Source organism: Otolemur garnettii, unplaced genomic scaffold, assembly GCF_000181295.1.
Source record: "Otolemur garnettii isolate 467f Iridium unplaced genomic scaffold, OtoGar3 scaffold00038, whole genome shotgun sequence".
Taxonomy (NCBI): Eukaryota; Metazoa; Chordata; class Mammalia; order Primates; family Galagidae; genus Otolemur; species Otolemur garnettii.
Window position 1 is genome coordinate 13585945 of NW_003852433.1, and position 23322 is coordinate 13609266.

Sequence of the window (23322 nt, forward strand, 5' to 3'; positions counted from 1 at the left end):
ACTGAAGCTCGGAGAAGCTCCCTTCGGCCTGGTCGCTAGACAAAATGCCTGTCACCCCAGCTAGCTGCAGAGTATTTGTGGGGTGGGGGGCACCCAGTCTCAAACCTCCCTGAAGACATTGCATGGCTGCTTTCCTCATTGAGTCTTCTGTTCAGCTATTTTTATTTTGTAAAAAATCGTGTTTAAGGTTGGAGGAAAGGAAAGGACTTTTAATTTTAAAGGACTTTTAATTTTAAGGCCTGTAATTGATAAAAGATATACACGAATTCTCTTTTGAACCTAGTGTCTCAATCTGCACATTTTCCCCCGAACTATGTTTTTGATTTTGCAAGAGGCGGGTTATTTCAGACATGGGCCTGCTGCAGAAAACTATTCCTCTAGTCAGGTTTAAGAAAAGACACTCTAAGAGTCCTCTGTAATTTGACCAAGAAAAAAAAAAATTCTCCAAAGGACACTAGGTTTTTGTTTTGTTTTGTTTTTGGTTTCTACCCAATGACTTCCAAAAATACCAACGCCTTATCTTTATTGGCTCTTCCAGAAGTCCAGACAAATTTGACTGGCAGCTTGCTTATCACAGAGAGCCTGAACAGAGGAGATGCGGGCTTCGCCTCCTCAGGGTCTGACGCGGGTCTTTTGCAAGAGGTTGCCGTGGTCATAAAGTAACAGTAATGACAATAATAATAGAACCTTCAGCAGCCTCCTTCATTTGGGAACGGAGGTGCTGGCAGCTGGAAATTGGGGGCCAAACAGCTCCCTCTTGTTAGAACTGAGCTCTCCAACCTCTCTCTCGCTCTCCGTCTCTCCCTGCTTCTCTTCAGAGCAGAACCTCGCCTGGGCACAGGGCGCCTGGTGCACCATGGCCGACGCGGACGAGGGCTTTGGCCTGGCGCACACGCCTCTGGAGCCTGACTCAAAAGACCTGCCCTGTGATTCAAAACCAGAGAGCGCACTAGGGGTCCCCAGCAAGTCCCCGTCGTCTCCGCAGGCTGCCTTCACCCAGCAGGTAAGAAGAGCTGGGGACACATACGAGGGGGATCAAGGGGAAAAAAGCCTACTCCCACTGCCCATTATTATCTCCTTTCCGTTTTATTTTCACTCAATTCTACTTTTTTCTGACCTGTTTCCCCCGGTACCACTATAATCTCATCCACTTTATTTTGATGATTATCTTTATGGCCAGAGGATTTTTGAAATTTATTTAAATGGTGGGAGAAAGCTCAATTATCTGGCTGTTCGGGGTCAACTAATGCTCAAATAATTCCTTTCCTGCGGCACTAGTTGTAGAATCGGCCCCAAGCGTCTTAATAAGGGTCGGGTCAGCGGCCGCTTCAGGCGGGCATGAGCGATGGCTTGACCCCTCTTCAGATCTTTCCTAGCCTTCGCCTCCGCCTGCCTCCTCCGCGCCGCCGCCTGGACCCGCGCGCCGCACCATTTGTCTTGCGGTCGGTTGAGGCCTGGAGGGCTGGCGCGCCCGCCCTCACCGGCCGCTGGGAGCGCACAGGGCTGTTCGGAGAGGGCACGAGGGGCCCGGGCTCGCCTGGCTACCAGCTGTGCCTGAGCAGAGGGAGGAGCCTCGCCTTGCGCTCTGAGACCTAAACGCAGCGGGCACATTGGGTGCTCCAGGAGGCCCTTGTTGACTCGGATCATTTTTAAATAGGGTGACACATGGCTCAGAGCCGGGTGACTTGACCCGAAGAGATCCTTGAATTTAACAAAGACCTTTCCTTGGGATTTCAACGTCCTTCTTGACTTTTTCGTAGCTTCTCTCCTTTGCCTTCCTGTTTCCAGAAAATGTGTGGATATTTGTGCAGAGGCAGAGAGCTTAAGTTTGGGTAACTTACAGAAATCTTTCTTTTTCTTTTAAGAAAAAGCAAAGCCACTTTCTAGATGGTTGCAAATTATTTCAAAACGAAGACTTGGTGTATATATTTATATTTGCATCGGTTTCGTGAAATAACTTTTAGTAGAAAGCAGAAAGAAGTGTTAAATGGCTTCTGCCTTGCCCCGTGGTCAAAATAACTCAAAGGTAACAGAGCTAAGTGTAGGGAGAGTCAGGAAAGTTTATTAATATAGACATTGAGAATTACTTCATTTTTGTTCTGGACTATGAGAACATATGATCATATAAACATTTTTAAGTTTAAAATTTCATGTATGTTCATATTTGAAGCCACCATGATCGAGAATAAGCCAGCATATACATATTTCCACATTTGTATGTTTTGTGTGTGAGTATCCAGGTGTCCACATAAGAGTATCTTGAGTGGGGTTTTCTAGAGTGAATCGCATTTTCCTTTCCAACTATATTTTGGTTAAAGTGGATTGAAATTGGCCCTATGTTTCCTCAGCATGGTCCTTTACTACTGACATTCTGTAGCACTCTGAAAACTGGTGATTCTCCTGTAGCCTTGCATTGGTGGTTGGTGGCATTAGGAGACACCGCACCACTGTGGGATCAAGTGGTTGCTAGAAACCTCCTCTGGAACTGCATCTACAGAGGGATTCCTTGCAGAGGCTGTCGGGTGCTCCGGATCCCAGAGAGCTCTGCAATGGGCCGGGGCACTTTTCCCACCCTGAGCCCACAGAATTCAGGCATGAAGAGCCAGCAGGCTTCTCTGTGTTTTACAGGCATTTAGTGAAAGAATAACCTCTGCTGCCAGAGCTCGGTGTGACTTTTGTCTCCTTACTGCAGGGCATGGAAGGAATCAAGGTGTTTCTCCATGAAAGAGAACTGTGGCTGAAATTCCATGAAGTGGGCACGGAGATGATCATAACCAAGGCTGGAAGGTGAGGCGAGGAGTTGTGTAGAAGGAGCTCAGGGAAACTCTGGGAAACACGAAGAAGAAAAATGGCTTTGGAGCACAGAGAGAAGGGACATGGGGAAAGGGGGAAGAACAGAGAGAAAGAAGAGAAGAGAATAAAAGAGAAAGAGAAAGAGAGAGGAATATGTTTTGTTTGGCCTGATTTTCTTTAAAGAGGTACAAGGAAAATTCTCCCATTGATCTCCAGCAGAGTAGGGGAAATACTCCAAATGTTCAACTCCGGAAACTGGGCATTTCTTCCACCTCGTATATAAAAAGACTAAAGAGCCTGGGAGGCCATGCTATCTGCATGGATTAGTAATGAGAGAAAGAGAGAAGAGAAAGGCAGAGAGAACAGACCTGAGAAGGGCTTTGGGTTTCATAGGTCTTGGACTGGATACCTTGTTCCCCACCCCCATCCCCAACCTCTCTGACCTTGGAGTGGTTCCAGGGTCCCACCCAATAGCCAAACTCTGAATTGCTGAACGCATTTTGCTACCTCTTTCAGTGTTTATAGAAAGCAAGCGAAGCCTTTGAAACTTAACCGGGGCTCGGCGGGGCTCTATATACAGACACCGATAAACACGGCAGCTTGGCCAAGACACTCGCCCTGGAGTTCATCTTAAAAGCTCCATTGCGGGGAGTTTTAGCTAGAAATGCTAGAATTCTGAGGGAGGTGGTGAGAGAGTGGAGCAGAGCTGTGTGTCGGTGTGTGCACAAGCGCCCAGACCTCGCCACAACTCTGCGGTGTTGGGTGCTGGATTGGCTTGAAGGGTGCAAAGCCCAGGTCTGCCCAGAGCAGGCATAGTGTGAAGCCAGCGGCCAGTAGGCCCAAGCCACCGATTGTGTGAAGGGGGAGAGTGGAGCTGCCTTTCCAGACACCCCCTGGTTCTCCAGCTGAAGACTCCCTCAATAAACTGACAACCGTGACATTTATTATTATTTAAAATTAAACAATGTCTGCTCCCTGCTCGGCCCACGGCTTGAGTGAACGAGGAGGCTCATTCTGTTTATACCAAGGAACTGCGGTCCTCTTCTGAGTCCCCCAGGAAGGAAAGACACAGCCAGGCTCCTTTCTTCCCCCAGCCTGAGCTGAGAGGATTTAACTATAAAAGGCCTGCGGAGTCTCCTGCGCCTCCACCTCCAGGCGCGCTCGCTCAGGCAGATAAACACTACAGGGCTTCAGCTGGCTTGAACGAGGCCTCTGTACACCCGTTTCGGCCATCACCGAGCCAGCCAAGATCCAGCAATGCGTCCTTCCCTCTCAGGCCAACCTTGAGAATCTTTGCTTTCTGGAGCTTACTTTTCAAGAACGGAATAGGAATTTGGAGTTCGCGCCAGGATGCGGAGAGGTAGCCCGGTCTGTGGCGCAGTTCCCTTCTGTGCCATCAGCTTTCTAACGACCGCTAGTTCGGGTCTCAACTTTTTCTGAAATCAAATCCGGATGGATTTGGAATTTCTTTGCTGAAAGCCAATGATTTTAGCTCCTCAAAGGAAGAATGCCAGGCTTCTTGGAGAAATCGTATGGCATTTAGGAATAAACCCCTTGGAGAGACCTGTGTCACCCATCTGATTATACTGGGAACCAGAGCTTTCCCTCATCTCTGGGCAGAGGACCAGAGCCAGGACGCGAAGCGTGTGCATCCCTAGGGCACACACCTTGGTGTACACTTGTCCAGCCGCCCTGCGGTGGGACAGGCGGAAGCACCTGATTGCACCAAGAAGGCGGATAGCTTGGTACCTAGTAAGCTTCCGCTCCCTCCAAATAGTAGGTGTCTGGCTCTGAAAAGAGCACTTAGCAAGAATTGAAATGGGGGTCCCTTTCAGGCTTCTTTGAAAACAGGTCTCCAGAAGCAAAGGCCTCCTGTTTCTATTTTCCTCCAATATCTCCATTTGCCCGCCTGCCGCGCTCTCTCTCTCCTCCTTGAGCCTTTCTCCTCCTCACAACTTCACGGGAAACCCGGGATGGATCTTGGTGAGAGCGGAGCGGGGCCAATTTTCTTTTCCATGTTTCTGGAAGAACCGTTTCGTTTCTTGCATTAAGATTTGTGGACCCTTTTCAAAACATTGGCATTGATTCCTGTCTCCCTCTCTTCTTCTGTCCCTCTCTCCTAGGAGGATGTTTCCCAGTTACAAGGTGAAGGTGACTGGCCTTAATCCCAAAACGAAGTACATTCTCCTCATGGACATTGTTCCCGCTGATGACCATAGATACAAGTTTGCAGATAATAAATGGTAGGCGCTGGAGTGGCAGATGGAAAGGGGAGGGAGGAAAATGGAACCCCCCACCTTCCAATGGAACCAATAAACATTTTTTTTGAGCTCTTACTGTGTGCCAGAGGCTTCTGTGTGCCTTTTCCATTGCTTCCTGCCATTGCCCCCATTTTATAGATGAGAAAATTAAGGCTCTAAGGAAATGAGGTGCCTGTATCTATTGCTACACTCCATGGGTTGTGGATTTTTAAAAGGGGTATTGTTACCAAATGCTTGAGGTATTTCTGGGGGCATAAAACCATTTACAGTTATGTTTTATGAGTAACCTGCTTTGAACACGCCTTTTATGAAATTGCAAAGTCCGCCCGTGATATTTGAGTTAAACGAGCAGGACAGGAGAGGCCCATTCCTTGGGTGATTGCTCCCACGCTGCCAACAGTGCAGAAGTCTGACAAGGAAACCTCCTTTTGGAAGTCCTCAAGGAGTTTTCAAGACTTACTGTATATCTTGAACTTTAGAAACCTGCCTATTTATTGTTTGTGGGCAGCATAAGAGGCTACAAGGCCCCAGGCAGCTGTGGCCCTGGGGGAGGAATAGGTGTAAGAAGAAAGAAATGGGGCTGAGAGGTTGGTTGCCTGGACCCTGGCACCAGGGACTCTGGGGTAGCTGGGATTGCAGTTGCCTAAGGAAGACTGGAGGAGGGTCAGGCCATTTCCAGACTCAGCAACCTGCAGTGGGTGCATGTACCGATTGATCTTGCCTCAGTGTGCTACCTCTGGGCGACGCTGAAGGTGCTGAAACTCTGGTCACACCTCTCCTTGGTCTAGGTCTGTGACCGGCAAAGCGGAGCCTGCCATGCCTGGTCGCCTGTACGTGCACCCGGACTCCCCAGCCACCGGGGCACACTGGATGCGGCAGCTTGTCTCCTTCCAGAAACTCAAGCTCACCAACAACCACCTGGACCCATTTGGGCATGTGAGTACTGCCCCCAGGAGTACTGCCTCTTGCCGCTCTCCTCCGTCCCCCTTCTTCTCACTGGGTTTCTGTTTTTGGCTCCCTGCACTCAAGTGCACCTCCCCATTTTTTTTTTTTTTTTGGTCCATTTTGTTCTTTTTTGGTCTCTTTCTTCCTCTGTTTTCTTGAACTGGACTTCCTTCCTCTTCCCGTGTCTTCTCCTTTCTCTTTTCTCCTCTCTTTCCTTTTCTCTTATTTCTTTCACCTATTAATTTGGCTTTCCATTGGCTTTTTCTTCTTTATGTCCTCCTCAGTCTCCACTGTTCTCCTAGTCAGATGTCTGCTCCTCTGCAGTCCTGCAGGCCTTCCTGAGTAACTAAAACTGCTCATTCCAGGCCTGGACACCAGGGCCGGTGAACCCAATCCAAGGCTAGGGGTGGAAGGCTGTTTCAGTCTCACTGAAAACATGGACCCCCCCCCCCCAGTCCAGCAAATAACCATGCAGACTGTACAGAGGCCGGACCACAGTGGGAGCCATATATAGTTCCTACCCCCTTCCAAGTCTTGCCTTGTTACTGGGATGTCCCAGGTGGGAGGAGAACCCAAGTCATCAGCCCTCTCTCTTACGGATGGGGAGTAAGCCCACAAAAGGAGAAGTCTGTTGACAGTGCTCTTTTTAGCTTGATACTCTAGAGCAGATTTTTTTTTATGCCTGAGCTCACAGGTTCCAGTTTGTTTTTTTTTTTAAACATCCAGACTTCTCCTTCCCCACACCGTACCCAGAGCAAGTAAACCCAAGCCATCAGCCTAATCCTGGAGTCTGGATTGTCCAGAGAGGGGGGCCTGATGAATTCCCTGAAACTGAATGTGAAATGTTCAATAAGCAGCAGTTCCTCACAACTCCTCGCCAAGAAAATGTGTAGCTTTTACTGGATTCTCAGTAGGTTATTACCTCTCTTCCCCTAAAGAAAAACAGAGAACAAAACTTCGTTTTTCGGATTTGGGGAAAAATGTCCCTAAATCATTTTGTTGGAAATAATTAATCACCAGACCTGGATATAGTCTCTGAATCCGGCCCTTAGAACCTTCAGCTTGGGGATTCCTCCATGCAAGTGGGCTCATTCATCTTAGGGCATTTGATCTTCATGGCCGCCTAGAGAGGAGGACAGAAAGGTACAGTCTTTGCAAAGGAGAGTCCAGAGGAGGTGAAGTGAGTTGGCCAATGTCATACAGGTTGTGCTGAGCAACAGAGATTTGAGACTATTTCTCTCTAATTCCAGAAGTTGTTCCCTGTCCCACCAGAATCCTCCGCAGAAGAGCAGCAGACACATGTCCCCCAGTTAGGCTATGTGATGTTGTGTTCTTTGCCATGTCTTGAGCAAGGGGTGCATATCTGCAACAGCTATGGAAGGGACTGCATGGGAATGGATTTGGCGAAGAGGAAGGACCATTTGTGAAGGTCCTCAAGAGAACTTTGCTCCCTTGGGGTCTTAGGGCTAAAGCACTGAACCCACTGGGATCTGGGGTGGGAAGAGGACCTCTGGGCTCTCCACTGATGGCTTAATGTGGCTCTCAGCATGTGGATGGCAAAGATAAGAAAGTCCCATTCCCTTCCTGTGCTCCCAAGAGGGGCAGAAAACATTCTTGCTGCATAGACCTGTTCAGCACTCAGCATCCTTTGTGCTTATGCTTCCCAGCTGATGCATGGGGCTGTTGTGGGCATTGGCCACCCAGGTTTGGAGTGCATGTGCTGGTACTCAACATATACTTTAGCGTGAAGCACCAGGGAAAAATAGGATCATTTTGTAAAGGTCCCACATGCATCTCGCAGGGGCTTCCTTCCGGAGGGCGGAACCCTTGCAAGGGCCTGGATGGAACCTCGGGTCTGGAGAGTGGGACTGTGCCTAGCCTCTTTTCAGCTCCTCCTAACCCTGTCACCAAATTCACGGAGCACCCTGCAAATTTCAGGTGTTTGAAGCTGCATGGAACTGCCCCAGCTGATGGCGAATTTCCACCCCAAACTCCAGATTTTTAATCCAGAGCCGCCCTAATGAAATTAGGACCCATTAGATCGTCCTCGCGCTGATGTCTCCACACTGTCCCCAGCCGTCAAAGCAATTTGGCTAAGCCGGGAGGATGGCCGCGTCGGCCGGGGGGCTGTAGCTGCCGGCGGGGCCCCACTGCGTCTCTCTGTCGCCACGCCGCCCCGGTCGGCGTCGCTATCGGCGGCCGGGCCACGGCGGCCGGAGATTAGAGCCGTACGGGCCGCCCGGGGTCGGGCAGCCCCTAGGCTGCGAGCTTCTCTCCCCTCCCCCGGCTGGCAGCTGCTCCCCTCCCCCAGCTCGGGTCTCAAGAGTTGGTCCCAGAATCCTGCCCCAGGGTCATCGATGCAAATAATCAAAGACACTGAGACAACCTCTGGCCGCTCCAGGTTGCGGTCCTGGGGGAAAAGCTCAGATTTTCAGGCCCTTAAACGCAGCGGACCCCCTATTCGGTGGGTACTATCAGAGCATTTTGGTAAATATCAGAGTTAACCGCCTCCCGGGAGTCTCCCAACCAGGCGTCACCAGAGCGACAAACCCACTTTTCCTGTGAATAGTCCTGGCTCCAGCAAGAACGTGCAGCCCCGAGGTCCTCCTAAAAATGATACCGGTGGTTGTAATAACAACAGCAGGGCCGCAGCAGTTAAGACCTGGCTTGTCCCCGGCACTCCCCTAACAAGAGAAAAGATAGGAAGGAAGGAGAAAGAGATTATTCCCCCCCAAAAGCAGATGGAGCAGTTCTGTCTGGGGCCAAACGTGGAGATAATTCTGCCTGTAACCCCTGAAATGTTGGTAAAGTTGGGGAAAGGGAGCCTCCTGGGAAACCCACCCCTTCTTTGATGGGTGGATGTGGGGGGCAGGTGCTTCCTCCCCACATCTCCCCACCCTTTGAGGCCAGACACCCCCTCATATACTTTTTTTTTTTATTAACTCCACTTTGCTTGTTCTCCAAACAAAGAGCCAAGATTTGAAGTCTATTCACCCACCCAGAGTCTCAGGGAAAGGCCATGAGTGAACTGGTGATTTTCTTCCAGTTTTGCAAATATTTAGTCTCTCCCCTCTCACCCATTAGGGGTTGTTTTTTTTGGGGGGGGTGAAGGGTTATTTGTACGTGTATTTATTTGTTTGTTTCTCCCTCCTTTCCCCATTCCAAAATTACCGCCCAGGCTTCCCCTAACTCTGATTCCTTGCTCCAGACTTGTTCAGCTCTTGTTGGGGGTGGGAAGTGGCCTAACGCAGGGAGTTAATTTATTAAGCAAACTTTATTAAGAATTCTGATTTACTGCCCTGTGTGCCTTGGGTAGATTCCTGGAATATTACCTTGGCTTTTTTGGTTGGAAATTGTCATTTTTGAAATGTTTCTTTTTAATGAAATCACTGGCTCCTTTTCAAAACAGGAGGGGAAAATCTATTTTTCGAGAGCCTCTGTAATGAGGCTAATTTGAGGGGGGTGGGGAGCAGGATTTTATCTGGAAACAAAGAGAGTTTTGATTTTTCTCCAATCTCATTTTCTTTATTGTTTTTAGATTATTCTAAATTCCATGCACAAATACCAGCCCAGATTACACATCGTGAAAGCGGATGAAAATAATGGATTTGGCTCAAAAAATACAGCGTTCTGCACTCACGTCTTTCCTGAGACTGCGTTTATTGCGGTCACTTCCTACCAGAACCACAAGGTAAGTGCCACACCCAGGAACCAGCGCCTGGGGCTGCGTGCTCTTTTGTACGAATCTGCAGGGGTTTCCTGCTAGAACGTCATGCTTTAAGGATTCTAGCAAAGTGGGCACAAACTTCCATCCCAGGGGACAAAACTTCAGCCTAAGGATTATGATTATTGCTGTTTGTGCTAATTCACTGGCTTGGTGAACATACGCGCACAACCCAGTTAGAAGCATGCCTGTCAAACCATAGATGGCCACACTCTCAACATAAGAAGGCAGTGCCCATTGCTTAATAGGAAGATAGGTCACCTTATTGCATAGCTCTCTGCTCTGGTAGGGACTCTATTTGGGGCCACCTTTTCTGTTTGGGTCAGTTTCTTTCCTTCACTCTACCTTTTAGATATATTTCTACTGGCAGCTAGGCACGTGGCAAAGCTGCTGGGCTTGGACTTTCTGGATGCCTTCCTAATTGTTTCAGTAACTGCTGACCCCAGACCACATTCACAAGCAAAGTTTGCCTTGTTAAAACAAAAATAGAGTAGCCTACCCATGCCATTGGCAGTCCCAGGACTTAGACGACTCTGGGGAGGGGAGTTGTGAAGCGCTCAGAACACATAAACTGTTTGGGAGAAGGTGGCTGCAGCTTGGTGTAGAGGTGGGACTGTTGCCAGATAGATTGTGTATATGTCAGACCCATGTTGTTCAAAATCTGGGCTCTGATTTTGGCATTTCCAGGTTTGACAATGACATTGGAGCTGGCCACCGATAACCACAGATTGGGTGGGAGTATCTTCTGTTTCTCCCCTAGAGAAAGAGCTTGTCTTGGTTTGTCATGAGTCACCTCTGTTCCTTAGATACCTGAGTATATGTGGATTCATTTTATTGTGAGTTTTAGGCGGGATTGAATGGTTCCTAAGACTTGTTATGATCTGGAGAGGCAAGCAGTAGGTATTGGGAGCAGAGCCCCTGGCTTTGTGGGGTTGTCAACTGTTGGGAGTAGGCAGCTGTGATTTGGGGTTAGGAGGGCAAAATGGGGAGGTCCATGTGAGATCTGCAACTTAACCTAGATGGATGTAGGGATGGTGGCACCCCTCCCCATTCATAGTTCCTGTTCTCCCTAGCACGGCAAGTGTGGAGAGATGGTTGCAGGGGCTGTGGAGCCTGAAAGGAGAGGCCAGAGAAGGATGAGAGGCAGACATTGGACCCAGACCCCATGAAGGTCATTCCAGTGTGGGCTGGGCTGGCAGATAACACCCGCACTGAGGCCGGGGCTGTTACAAAATGCCTTGGGCTGTCTCCAAATCCAGGTTGTCTATGTTAAGGCCAAGCTATGATGGATAGGGTCCTTTCCAGGTCACAAGGCCTGTCTTAGAACCCAAGTCTTAAGAGAGCATTCTTCCCTCAAAACACAATTATGTTTTTAAGGGGAAAGAGGAATTTTCTCAGTTCCCCCCACAGTTAAACCAGCAAGAGCTAAAACAATGCAGGTCAAATGCCCTGAAAGGTGCAAAACTGTTTCAGGCCAATTTGAGTCTGACTCCTTGAAACCAGTTTTCTTGATGGCTGCTCTAAATCTGTATTTAACTTTGTAGTGGTGGTCAAAAAATAGCAATCAGAAGGCTCAATTCCCCATGTATACGTGCTTCCAGACCTGACAGAGGGTCCAAAAATATGTCAGACCTTTTCTGTTTTCCTTTCCCCCAAGAAAGCCCAGGTTGTGCAAGAAAGACAGGCAGGTGTGGACATATAAAAATGATCTGTCAAAAAGCCATGGGGGTGCTCGGGATCTCTGGGGGAAATTCCTAAGTTCTCTGTAGTAATGACTGTAGGACCCATTGGGGTGGCAAGATCTAGAGAATCTTTTCTTTCTTTTCCTCTTCTTTTCTTCCTTCCTTTCTTTCCTTCTCTCTCTTTGTTTTGAGCCTTATTGAGACATAATTGTCACCTAGTAAACTGCAATGTTTGAAGTATACAGTTTGATAAGTTTGACATACATACACACCCACAAAACTGTCGCCATAACGTCTGGTTATACCCAATATCCCCCAAATCCCTATTTTTAAAACAAATTTACTTACATCCATTTTGTGACCTATGTGCATAAAATTTGTGCCAGCCCGACAGGGTGTGCCTATGTGATTTTCTTTAGCACAATTTAGGGAATTGTGCATTGGAATGTACATGGATCTAAAAATCTGTGTCTCTAAATACACATTTGGATACATGTGTATTTATCTGATGATCACACAAAGGGTTCACATCCAGAAATCTCTGCTTTTTTTTTTCTTTATTGGTTGGTCAGGAAGCTCAGATAAGCTGTAATAAAGGTCTGTTCAGCCAGCCTGACTGATTCCCTGACATCCAGAAGGGGGATTTCACAGGAGACAACTTTCTGTTCCCCTCTCCTGCTTCTCACTTGCAGCACACCGAAGGCACCTATTTTCTTTGTCAGGAGCAAGCCCAAAGCAGTATGATTTTCCAGTCAAGTTCAGGGCCCAGGCAAACCTTTCCTGCATGGATATATGATGTGTGATTTAAATAAGCAGGCCAGGGTTGCGTGTGATTTGTGGACTCAGTCTTGATACTTTATTGTCCCACCTGGGCTGAGTGTTGAGACTTCTGACTTCATGGGTAGAAGCCAGCTGAGCTCTTACCATCGAGTAGGGTTAAAGTGTGGACTCTGGAGCCAGACTGCTCAAGTTCAAATCCGTTTGACTTGGGGCAAATGACTTCACTTCATTTCCCCATCTGTAAAATGGGGATAATAAGAGAACTAACCTCAAAGGGTCATTGTGAGGATTTAATGAGATAATCCATAGGACGTGCATAAGATAGGGTCTGTACAGAGTTAGTGCAGTGTGTTAGGAATGATTGATTGGGTTGTTGATTGACTACTTAACCGATCTGTTTATTATTAATAGGATATCTCATTCCAAAATGCAGACTCCAGAAAGCTCTTTCCTACTGAATGTAACTCTTTCCCTGGCTATTTTAGAATCTGAAAGCTTGAGATTTTTTAAATAAGTTGTTATTACTGTGGTCGAGAAACAACTGCAAATGTTAGTCTTTGTGGTTTAGTTGGCTCATTCCCTGATCATGTCGTCAATTCAAGGACTATTTGTCTAGCATTTTGCTTTGGATAAATGAACAGGGCAAGAAAAGCAATCCATGTGATTAAATGGCGAGGACAATTTGGGAAAATAAGAGCCATCATTTCTTTGGTCAAAGGGCTCCGAGCCTTCAGAATGATCTTTCTCCACTCGGAGGCAGGTATGTGGCAGGGTTCATTGCTCAGGCTGCAGTCACATACCTATATACCACAGGGCTCCTAATGACTAGACATATTTCCTTAGCCCAGCTGTGATCTCAAGCTGGATTTGGGAGTTATTTCCCCAGATGGTTGACAGCTTGAAAAAGATATTTAAAAACTCAAATCTTCCCCAGCGACGTTCGTTCTGTGAAACACGTTTTTGTAAAGTTTTCACTGCAGTTGTCAGCAGCTCCAGGGGCAATCCTTAGATATATTTAGGTGTTAAAAAAAGGTCACGTGGGCATTTCATTTCCCTGTTCTTGCAACAATGGCTGTGTATGCAAGCACGACTATCCCCCGATATTAACTTACTTTGCCATTAAAAGGCATTTTCCTCCTGCTTAAATCATTGTGTAAGGAGTCTGTATTTATGAGGTATGAGCTCTCTGGTTGGGACCAGGAAATGAACCCTTAATAGAGAGACATAATTAAGATTTTTGGCCCTCGTGAGGGTTTTTTTTATTTTTTTATTTTTTTCAAAAGCAAGAATTCACGACAATTATTCTCATTAATTTTTACAACCTCTGTCTTACTGGTTGGAGCTGGCATTTATATTCGGTTTCCCCCACCTCCAGCTCGCCCCCGGATATCCGGTTTTATGTTGATTTTGAAGGGAGCACATTTGTATGGTGTATAGAAGTCGGTTGCAGTGGGGCCTTTCCGTAGAACTCAGGCATCCAGGTGCATCAGTTTGTGTACTTACAAGCTACCAGGCAGTGTATCAGGAAAGGAATTTCATAAATAAGGTTATAGTTTGTGAGTGGCTATGTACAAAATAAGGCAGATATTCTTACCTGCGGATAAGCATGTATGTTACTATTTCTTGATGGTATACAGTAGGCCTGTATACTTAGGCTCCAAAAGAAGTCGTATGTAAGGTTGACATGCCTAAGCATACATGTAGTGAAGTGCTTATTGTATGCATTCTTGTTTTTGCAAGCTAAGGGGATAAGCATAAGAACTTGAAGTGCAAGGAATGGGTTTGAGCAAAAGGATTTTGCTGATAAAATAAAAGTCACCCTTTTCTTTCTTCGTGGGGACAATTTCTTATCCTGACTTCTTGGTGGTGCGGCGATATTGTGGACTGGGTGCTAGTTCCACCCTGATCCCACGTCCCCACTGTCTTCACCATTTGCTTCCCTGACTGGGTGGGTGGTGGTGAGTAAGGATTTTCCCCATTCCTTCTTGTTTGTACTTATTTATTTAGAGACACAGTCTCACTCTGTCACCCAGCCTGGAGTGCAGTAGTGCAATCACAGCTTATTATAACCTGGAACTCCTGGGCTCAAGGGATCCTCCTTCCTCAGCCTCCCAAATTGCTGGGATTACAGGTGTGAGCTGCCTTGCCCAGCTAATTTTTCTATTTTTATAGAGATGGGGTTTCACTATGGTGCTCAGGCTGGTCTGCCCTTTTAAAAATGATCTATTTGTTACTTAACTTTTTGTTCCTCTCTTTTTTAAAGATTTGTGGTCAGTTAGGTGGCGTTTTATTGTGACAAAACCTGAGTGAGAAAGAAAGTCCCATTAGGTGATAGGGTTGTAGTCTCTTAAAATAAGAGTGGATTCAGGAGTGCACATCTTAGAGATTGCTGCTCAAAAGGATTTAATAGACTTTTCTACTCATTCTGAAGCGTCAAGACAAAATCTGAAAGCTGTGGGAATGGGAAAAGTTAAAAAAAGGAGGGAGGGAGGGAGTAATGTGTGTACACACACACAGACAGACACATACGCAGTATACACACCCATGGTTCTAAAAGTTTTTAGAAATAGGCTTTTGTTTTTAGAGCAATTTTGGGTTCAGAGCAAAGTTCAGTGGGAAGACCACGAAGTTTCCATACACCCCCTGTTCCCACACATACCCAGCCTCCCCCCCATCAATATCCCCCATCCAAGTGGGACATTTGTGACAATTATGAGCCCACAGTCATATTGTCACCCAAATGTCTGTAGTTTCCATTAGGGTTCACTCACGGTGTTGTACATTCTATGGGTTTGAACAAACATGCAATGATGTGTCTCCACCATTACATTCTGCATTTTTTTTTGTGTGTGTGCAGTTTTGACCAGGGCTGGACTTGAACCCACCACCCTTAGTATACGGGGCTGGTGCCCTACTCCTTGAGCCACAGGCACCACCCACACCATTACCTTCTGATATGGAGTATTTTCATTGCCCTAAAAGTCCTTGTCTCATCACCCCTTCCTCCCCGCAATCTTTGGCAACAACCGATCTTTTTTTACATTACTCAGTTTTGCCTTTTCCAGAATGTCATATATTTTTAAAATGTCAATTAGATTTATATTTTTATTGTGAACATACACACACACACATACATGTGGATAGTAATACGTTACACACACAGTCTTAGAGTTAGGGGCCAACCCTATCAGTCATCTTTTCCAAAAACCAGAACAGACAAGAATGCCTCCCTTCACATGAAGAAATTAGAGAGTGTGTTCATTTGTCACTCCAGGACAGTTTGTCAGAAGTCTATAAACTACTGGATTAGGTGAGATGATTTTTAGGGATACTCGACTCTGATGAAATCACAGAGAAAGTCGTTCTCTTTTCAATGATCTCATTAGCCTCATATCAGAGAGAGAGCGAGTCTTAATTCAGCAGTAGTTTGCATTAAATACTTCTCTAAACGTGTCTGTTCTCCTCTTGTAATAAATAGAAGACAAGTTTTGGGCACCAGTAGAGACAATTTGATATATTGCTTTCTTTTCATTGAAGAGCCAGTGATTCTAGTTTGCCATACAGAGAAGTGATATAATGTGAAATAAATTTAAAAAGCGATTTGATTGAAATAAAAATACTAGACAAGCCAAGTGTACAGGTACTTGGTAATGGTTATAGCAATGATTGTGAAGAAAAACCTTGAATGGGCTCGGAGCCTATAGCTCAACCGGCTAAGGTGCCAGCCACGTACACCTAAGGTGGCGGGTTCGAATCCCCAGCCCGGACCCGCCAAACCACAATGACGGCTGCAACCAAAAAATAGCTGGGCGTTGTGGCGGGCGCCTGTGGTCCCAGCTACTTGGGAGGCAGAGGCAAGAGACTCGCTTGAGTCCAGGAGTTGGAGGTTGCTGTGAGCTGTGATGCCACTGCACTCCACCCAGGAGGACAGCTTGAGGCTCTGTCTCAAAAAAAAAAAAAAAAAAAAAAAAAAAACCTTGAATGATTGAAGTTTGAGTCACGTAGGCCTGATGTCTATAACGTGATTCCATATATGAAAATTTAGTTCACATGCAGTTTTTAGCTAACTCCACATGGATGCATTCTGTCACCTGGGTCTGCTACTGTACATTCACGCTAATATAATGTGTTGATGGTTTAAATTAAAGTTCTGGGCCTGGAACCAAAATGTTCAAAAGGACCCCGTTCTATTACTAGGCTTTGTGCACTGCCACACAGATTCCTAAGACAGAACTCTCTCCTCCCTGCCCAGGATGTTAACGGGTTCTAGGGTTGTGCAATAATTACCATCTATGCTATTATTACGTGTGTTGGTGTTTATTTTATTAGGCACCATTTCCCACCTGAGCTAGCAAACTCTATCTGTGAAACTATGAAACAAACATGAATTGAGGCATTGTAGGATTTTTGAAAACAATAATCACGGCATGTTTTCTCCAGAAACACATGATGGGGCTCCCCCTTCCAAATGGAGATTACCACACCCCCGGATGTGCAACAGCGCCAGCGGGCAGAACTTTCCAAGGGGACGGGGTCCAAGTGTTGAGGCCTATTGTGTTTGAAACACAAAATGCCAAGATTAAAAAAAGGAAGGAAGGCAGGAAGAAAAGAGAAAGGGGGAGGATAAGAGAAAGAGGGAGGGAAAGAGAAAGAAAGAAAAAGGATGAGAGGGAGACAGGAAGGGAGGAAGGGAGGGAAGGGAAGGAAGAGAAAGAAGGAAGAAAGAAAAAGAATGGAAAGAAGGAAGGAAGGAAAGAAGGAAGGAAGGAAGGGGGAGAGAAAGAAAGAAGGTTAGTTAGAAACCCAGCCGGAATGACGCGGAGTATGACTCCAATTAATGGGCAAACCAAATCCAGGTTTTTTCCCCCTTTTAAAAGCAGTCTGATGAAGGACATTTTTCAAAGCCTCCATTTGGATGAAGTGGCGGGTCCCATTGGCGTGCCTAGCTTAATTTGCTTCTTTTGGTTGCCAGAGGTTGCATTTCCATGACATTTATTATTAGCTTATGTCGAGGTGGTCTTGTGGCAATCAAGTGAAAACCAGCTCCCTCTCCCCCTCTTTGCTTCAGATCACGCAATTAAAGATCGAGAATAATCCCTTCGCCAAAGGATTCCGGGGCAGCGATGACATGGAGCTGCACAGAATGTCGAGAATGCAAAGGTAGGACGGTGAACTCCCGACTCCCTCACCGGCACACAGCCCCCAAATAACCCAGGTGAGCCGGAGCAAGCTGACACTTTCCTCCACCAGCCTTCCTGCCCGTAGAGTTCCAGGCACAGAGAAATGGGGGGAGAATAAGCTCCCTCTTCCCGGCTTTCTGATAATCTTTCCATGTGGTCTATGCCATCAGGCCACCTAGAGAGTGACCCTTCTTGCATGAAGGTCCCTAAATTTGGTGTTCTCCAGCTGCCTAGGGAACAAACCTACGACATTCTTTGTTCTATTTTTGCTGTCTCTTTCCCTGTAGTGAAACCTTTTCTCTTTTCTTCCCTTAAGTCACAGCTGGTGAATGCTTTCATTTTTGGCAACAGCTCTTGGTAAATGAAAGAAAAGTTAATGGCTTGATTTCCTGGGGGTAAAATACAGACAAACTTGACACCATGTGGTGTCCAGGGCACTGGAGGATTGGAAGCTGGTGCTAAAAACTGCTCAGTATTTTTACATATCCTGTGGTCATAGTCGCTGATATGATGAATAGAAGGGCTTGTAGCAAATATACTTAGTGGGAATTTGGTCCGATTTGAAAGTATTGTACAAGCATTGCCAATTTTGTCAAACATTCTCTCCACCTCTTGATGTGCTTCCAGAATAACTTACCATATGGCAAGAGAATGAGACTTACATCTTGATTCCTTCGACCAAGAAGGGCTTTTTTCTCTCTTTCTTTTTTGTTTCTTTTTTTCCCCCCTTTTGGTGAGTTTAGTGTTTCAAAATAAAATGAGGTCATTTCGGATGTTTTTCCTTGTTCCCTTCCGGAAGATCTGAAAAGGGAGAGTCAGGCAGATGGACAGACCTACTCATTCACAAAAAGTTACAAGAGACTAAGAAAAAGAAAAGGAGAAAGGCCTTAGCTTTGTGGTTTTAACACTGGATTTAGAAATACGTGCCATGGAAAAATTGCTTTTAAGTAGCAGGCTTACAGGATCTAATTTTGCATGCTTTTAAAGAGTAAAGTCAGGCACAGTGGTACTTGCCTATAGTCCCTGCTACTTGGGAGGCTGAGGCAGAAGGATTTCTCTGAACCCAGGATGTGAGGCTGAAGTGTGTTGTAATCATGCTTGTGAATATTCACTGTACTCCAGCCTGGGCAACATAGCAAGATCCCTTCTCTAAAAAAAGGTTTTTAAAAAATGATATTATTTTGGAGTGTGCACACATACACCACACCCCTATGCATTTCTGTGTTCATAAGTGGTCTCCCTCATGGGGTGGATTCATAAGGTGTTTTTTTGTGGCCAAAATAGGCAAGTTCTTAGATTATTATTTAAAATGTTTTGTTTGTTTTAAGCATCTACATTTCAAAAATTAGAGTTTGATTTAATCATGTGATCAATGGAAAAGTTGACAGCAAATGCCACATTTTCGCTGAGAGGAGTCCAATTATTTATGGATCCCTAGCTAGGCTCAGAGGGCCAAGTTTTTGTTCCTATCCCGTTCCGATGATTATTTGCCATGGAGGCAGCTTAGTTATTGCCAAACAAAGTCATGTCCCAGTCTTACAGGTCCAGGTCCAGGCTGTGGACCGCTCACCTTTTCCCTCCTTCCCACGAGGTCAAGAGCAGGAGGAGAATAATAGGTTTAGGGTGTCTCAAATTAGCCTCTCAGACTTACCAGTTACCACGTCCCACTGAGTCAACCCTTTTTTTCTCTGATGAGATGGAGTTTTGCTCTGTCACCCAGGCTGAAGGGCAGTGGTGCAATCATAGCTCACTCCGTCCTCAAACTCTAATGCTCAAGTGATCCTGCCTCATACTCCCAAGTAGCTAGTACTACAGGCACCTGTACCACACCTGGCTAGTTTTGCAGAGATGGAGTCTTGCTGTGTTGTCCTGTCTCAGCCTCCCAAGTGCTGGGAAGACAGGTGTGAGCCACTCTGCCAAGCCTGATTCTATCTTAATATATCTCAAAATCTTCCCCCTTCTCCTGCCAGGCTGCTAGGTTCAGCCACTACCAACCTCAGTAACCACAGCTTCCTAACCAACTTAGACCTGAATTTAGTCCTGTTCTCCTCTGGGACTTTTCTCCTGCCAAAAAGATCTTTGTAAAACACAAATCAGACAAGGTCACGCCACAGAGAACACATTCAAGCCCCCTGTTGTCTTCAGGACAAGGTCTAGACTCCTTCATCTGATTGACCAGGCCCGTTCTGTCTGACCTGGCCACTCCTCCAGCTTTGCCCCTCACCAGTGTCCCCTAATAGGTTTCAGTCATGCTAAAGGAGATGCTCCTAAGCTGTGTTTCCCCGTTTCTGGCCCTTTGAATGCACCTTTGGTCTGCCCTTAACTCTCTCCCTTCCCCTCACCTGACCACCTTCTAACCACCACCGGGTGTCCTTGTAGCTTGTCCTTCTAAGAAGCGTTCTCAGGCTGCAGACTGCGTGGCCAAGGCATATCTCCTCCCAGGACTTTTCATGGCTCTTCTGTGTCAGGACATGGCCATGCACTTAGGAAGCTGATCGGACAGGTGACAACCATGAGAGACAGGTGGGGATGTACAGGTATTTGAGTCCTCAAAAGTCAGGGACTCAGGGAGACTCTCCTTAAGGTCTAGACAACACAGCTGTTTAGATATTTAGGCAGATGACTCTTCTTTGGTCTGAATTGACTGTCCTAACTGCCCCCCACCCCTACCCCCACCCCATTACAGCCTTTTTGCCAACTTGCCCAGGTGTCCTTCCCGGGTAGGAGCTCTGCAGCCTGAAGGGAGGAAGGGGAGGCTGGCCGTCAGCAGGCACTCAGTAATTGACGTGTGGTATCAACACTGTCAGCCTGAGAGTGTGTGTGTCTCTGTGGCCATGTTGGCAGCAGCCTTGGGGAACCAGAGGGCTGAACTAACCAGGCTGGGGGAATGTACTGTCCTGGGTCTCTGGACATGTCCTTGGGGGAAGGAAAGGGAGTGGCACAGAGTGGCTCCAACAGAAGACTTCGGAGTCCCACAATCCTGGGCTCGGTTCTTGCTCTGCCTTGGTTGGTCTGTGAGCTTAGGAAGGTGATCTAACCTCATGGAGCATCAGGGTCCTCATCTGCCAAAGGGGCACGGATCACTGTAGCTTCAGCTTTCCAGGATTTCTCTAAGATTTGATGAGAGAACACTTAGAGAGGTGACTCCTAGTCTACATTCAGCAAAATTTACCTCACTTTGGGGAAAACTCCCCCATGACTCCCCATTTTCTCCGCTTTAGAATTTAGTCTGGGCTGTAGCCCCAACCTCCAGATCGCAGCAGGTAGTGACAAGTGGGGAGTGCGGCTCTCCGGAGTCAGCCGTGATAACGGCCAGCCTGGCAGGAATGGCGGGCTCACTGTTAATCTTGTAATCCTGTTTCCTGTCTCCCACACACCAGTGACAGCTGGCTCTGGGAGAAAAGCAGAGGGATGAAATTCCCTCTAATTCCAGCAATTGGAAGAAGGGAGCAAAGTGAGGCAAGGGAGAGCTAAGTGTTACCTCAAAGTCAGTCCACATAAATAACCTTGGATTTGCTTGGTGACCATCCAGACACTCACGCTCTTAGCCCAACTCCCCGTGTTTGGAAAATGCAGATAATGTCTTCATTATTTTCCAACATGCATTTATGGTTTCCAGTTACAGGAGCAATCACTGCTTATTCTAGAAACATGAGAGCCGTGGAAATGCACAAAGGAGAAAATAAAATCATGTAAACACCCTGTCTCTAGCAGACCACTGGAAAGGTGTGCCAAGGTTATTTAGAAAAGTTAATCTGTGGCTGCAAAACATCTTATCCTAACAGCCAATATTTCTCCACATTGCGGTACCTCTAGACTGGTGATGATGGGGATGGTTTCAGATGGTGCACACACATCAGGCCTGTGATTTCACAGATATTATTGCTTAGAATGAGACTACATTCTAAGGAAGACAAGAAGAAGAGAAAGTGGGAGAGATTTAACACTGATTAAAGAGAAAATATAACCAAGAGAATAGAGCTGATATCAAGATTTCAGGACCACTGTCAGGATAATATGCAAACAGCAGAAATCTGGAAAATATACATAAAAGCACAACCACTTGTTAAACAAGCTTTGGGAGCACCATTGCTTTTAGGAACACTCTAGGCCTTGGTTTCTCATAGCACATTCCCATCTTTGAACTTGGCTTCCATTTGTCAGATGTATCCAGGCAACTTCTGAACTGGGATGGAGAGCACGGAGGTGGAGGAATAGATTAGACCCTCTAGAGGGCATGGGATTGGAATCTGTTGGGAAGAAAGGTTTTCTGGGTTGCAGCAGGGAGGCCATGGACAGGGGTCTGGAAGTCTAGAGGACTAGATTAGGGTCATATTCTGAAGATCTCTGAAAGCCCGCTGGAGTGGCACTGTGACAGGTGCCGCTGTGAGGAGAGTGGCCCCTAGAAAGCATACGGTTCTGGAGACAGCAGGGCTCATGGAGGCCTCATCTGGCCCAGACTCTCCCTTTCACAGAAGAGGAAACTGAGGCCCAGAGATTCATTTAATTATGGAGGTTTTGATCTGTTTATTTGTTTACTTAACTGACACATTTATTAAGTGCTTATTGTATGCCAGGCAGTGGAGATACAGAGACGAATCAACATGCGTAGGAGCAGGGTCCATGGATGGAAACGGGCTCTGGAGCTGGGGCCAGGCTATTGCACTGAGGCGCTGCAGGGCTCCCCTGCTCCATGGAGCATCTCTTTCCTCTTCTGTAGAAAGGGAGGTGATTACAGAGCCTACCTCCTGGGCCATTGGAAGAATGAAGTGAGCTAATGTGTGTGTATGGGTTACTGTTGCTGTGTCACAAATGACTCCCACACTTAACCCAGACAGAAGGCCTGGCTGCCCAAACTATCCCACCTGCTTTCTGTGTATGATACAGATCGGCCAAAGCAGGGCCTTGGGGTACCTCACCTCCTGAGACCACGCCTCTACTCCCCACTGAAAGGGCAAGGACTTACAGGCAAGCTCAGTCCTTCTGTGAAGAGTTCCGTGACTGTCAAAGTCCCCAGGTTGCATTCAGTTGCAATCTGTTAGCCCCAGCAATGTCCCATAGTCTATCTTACAGTAGAGAGACCAGACATGGCTGGTCCCCACTGTGTGTAAGATGAAACAAGAAGGCATTTTCGTGTTGTTTGTGATTTGTGAGCCAGGCGTTTGGGAAGGACTCAGCTGGGCAGTTCCTGCTCACAGTCAGGTGCTGGCTGGGTGCAAGTATCTGAAGGCAGGTCAGGTGGACGACGGCAGCTTGGTACAACCCTATGACCCACAGTCTGTTCTGGCTTTTGGCTGGGATCTGAACTGGCTGTGCACTTGGGCAGCTGAACGTGACTTCTCCATCCAGCATGGCAGACTCGGGGTACTTGGGCTATTCCACGGTGGCACAAGCTGCCTGGACTTTGCCTGGGATCACCTTGGAAATTGGATAGTGCCATTTCCACTGATTCTGTTGGTTGATATGTGACTCACTCAGGTGGGCACAAATTCAGAGCGGAGGGCAAGGATCCCTTCTCGACCTAAAAGGAGTGTCACAGAAGGTGCCCACGTATTTTAATGATATCCCAGCATTTGAAAACATAAAGCACAACGGCTGGCCCGGCCTGACACTTGATCACCAGATGTTGAGACATGGGCCGTGTCCCGGTGAAGCCAGGTGCAGGTGCAAGCTAGTTCAGATGCAGAGGCCTGCGTGACCGCAGCTTGTTTTCTTCAGAATGGAGAGAGCCTCCTTTCTGCTCCCCTGGCCCATTGCTTGGCTTCTTTTAACAGGAAATCCTGGAATGGGAACAAGCAGCAGCAAAATACTTCCCCTCGGTGCTTCTTGCTTCGCTGGGCACACAGTGGCCACGAGCAATGACTGTTCTTTTCACCCTAAGTAGTATTTATGGGCCATTCTCGGAGGACTAGCAGATTATGGCATGGGGGACGTGGATGGATGCAGAGTTCTTCCTT

At 46.9% G+C, this 23322-nt stretch overlaps 1 protein-coding gene across 3 annotated transcripts in view; it reads left to right on the top strand.

Moving 5' to 3' along the window:
• TBX5 (T-box 5) overlaps positions 1 to 23322 on the top strand; it is a 50496-nt gene that overhangs the window by 3669 nt on the left and 23505 nt on the right. For 2 of the 3 annotated variants that reach the window (XM_003789948.2, XM_003789947.2), the window contains exons 2-7: positions 819 to 1003; positions 2693 to 2787; positions 4917 to 5036; positions 5843 to 5990; positions 9538 to 9690; positions 17254 to 17345. In XM_003789948.2, the coding sequence (XP_003789996.1) occupies positions 857 to 1003; positions 2693 to 2787; positions 4917 to 5036; positions 5843 to 5990; positions 9538 to 9690; positions 17254 to 17345 (755 nt within the window). In that variant the 5' untranslated portion in view covers positions 819 to 856. The remainder of the gene's footprint in view (positions 1 to 818; positions 1004 to 2692; positions 2788 to 4916; positions 5037 to 5842; positions 5991 to 9537; positions 9691 to 17253; positions 17346 to 23322) is intronic. The other variant, XM_003789949.2, reaches the window with a different exon arrangement.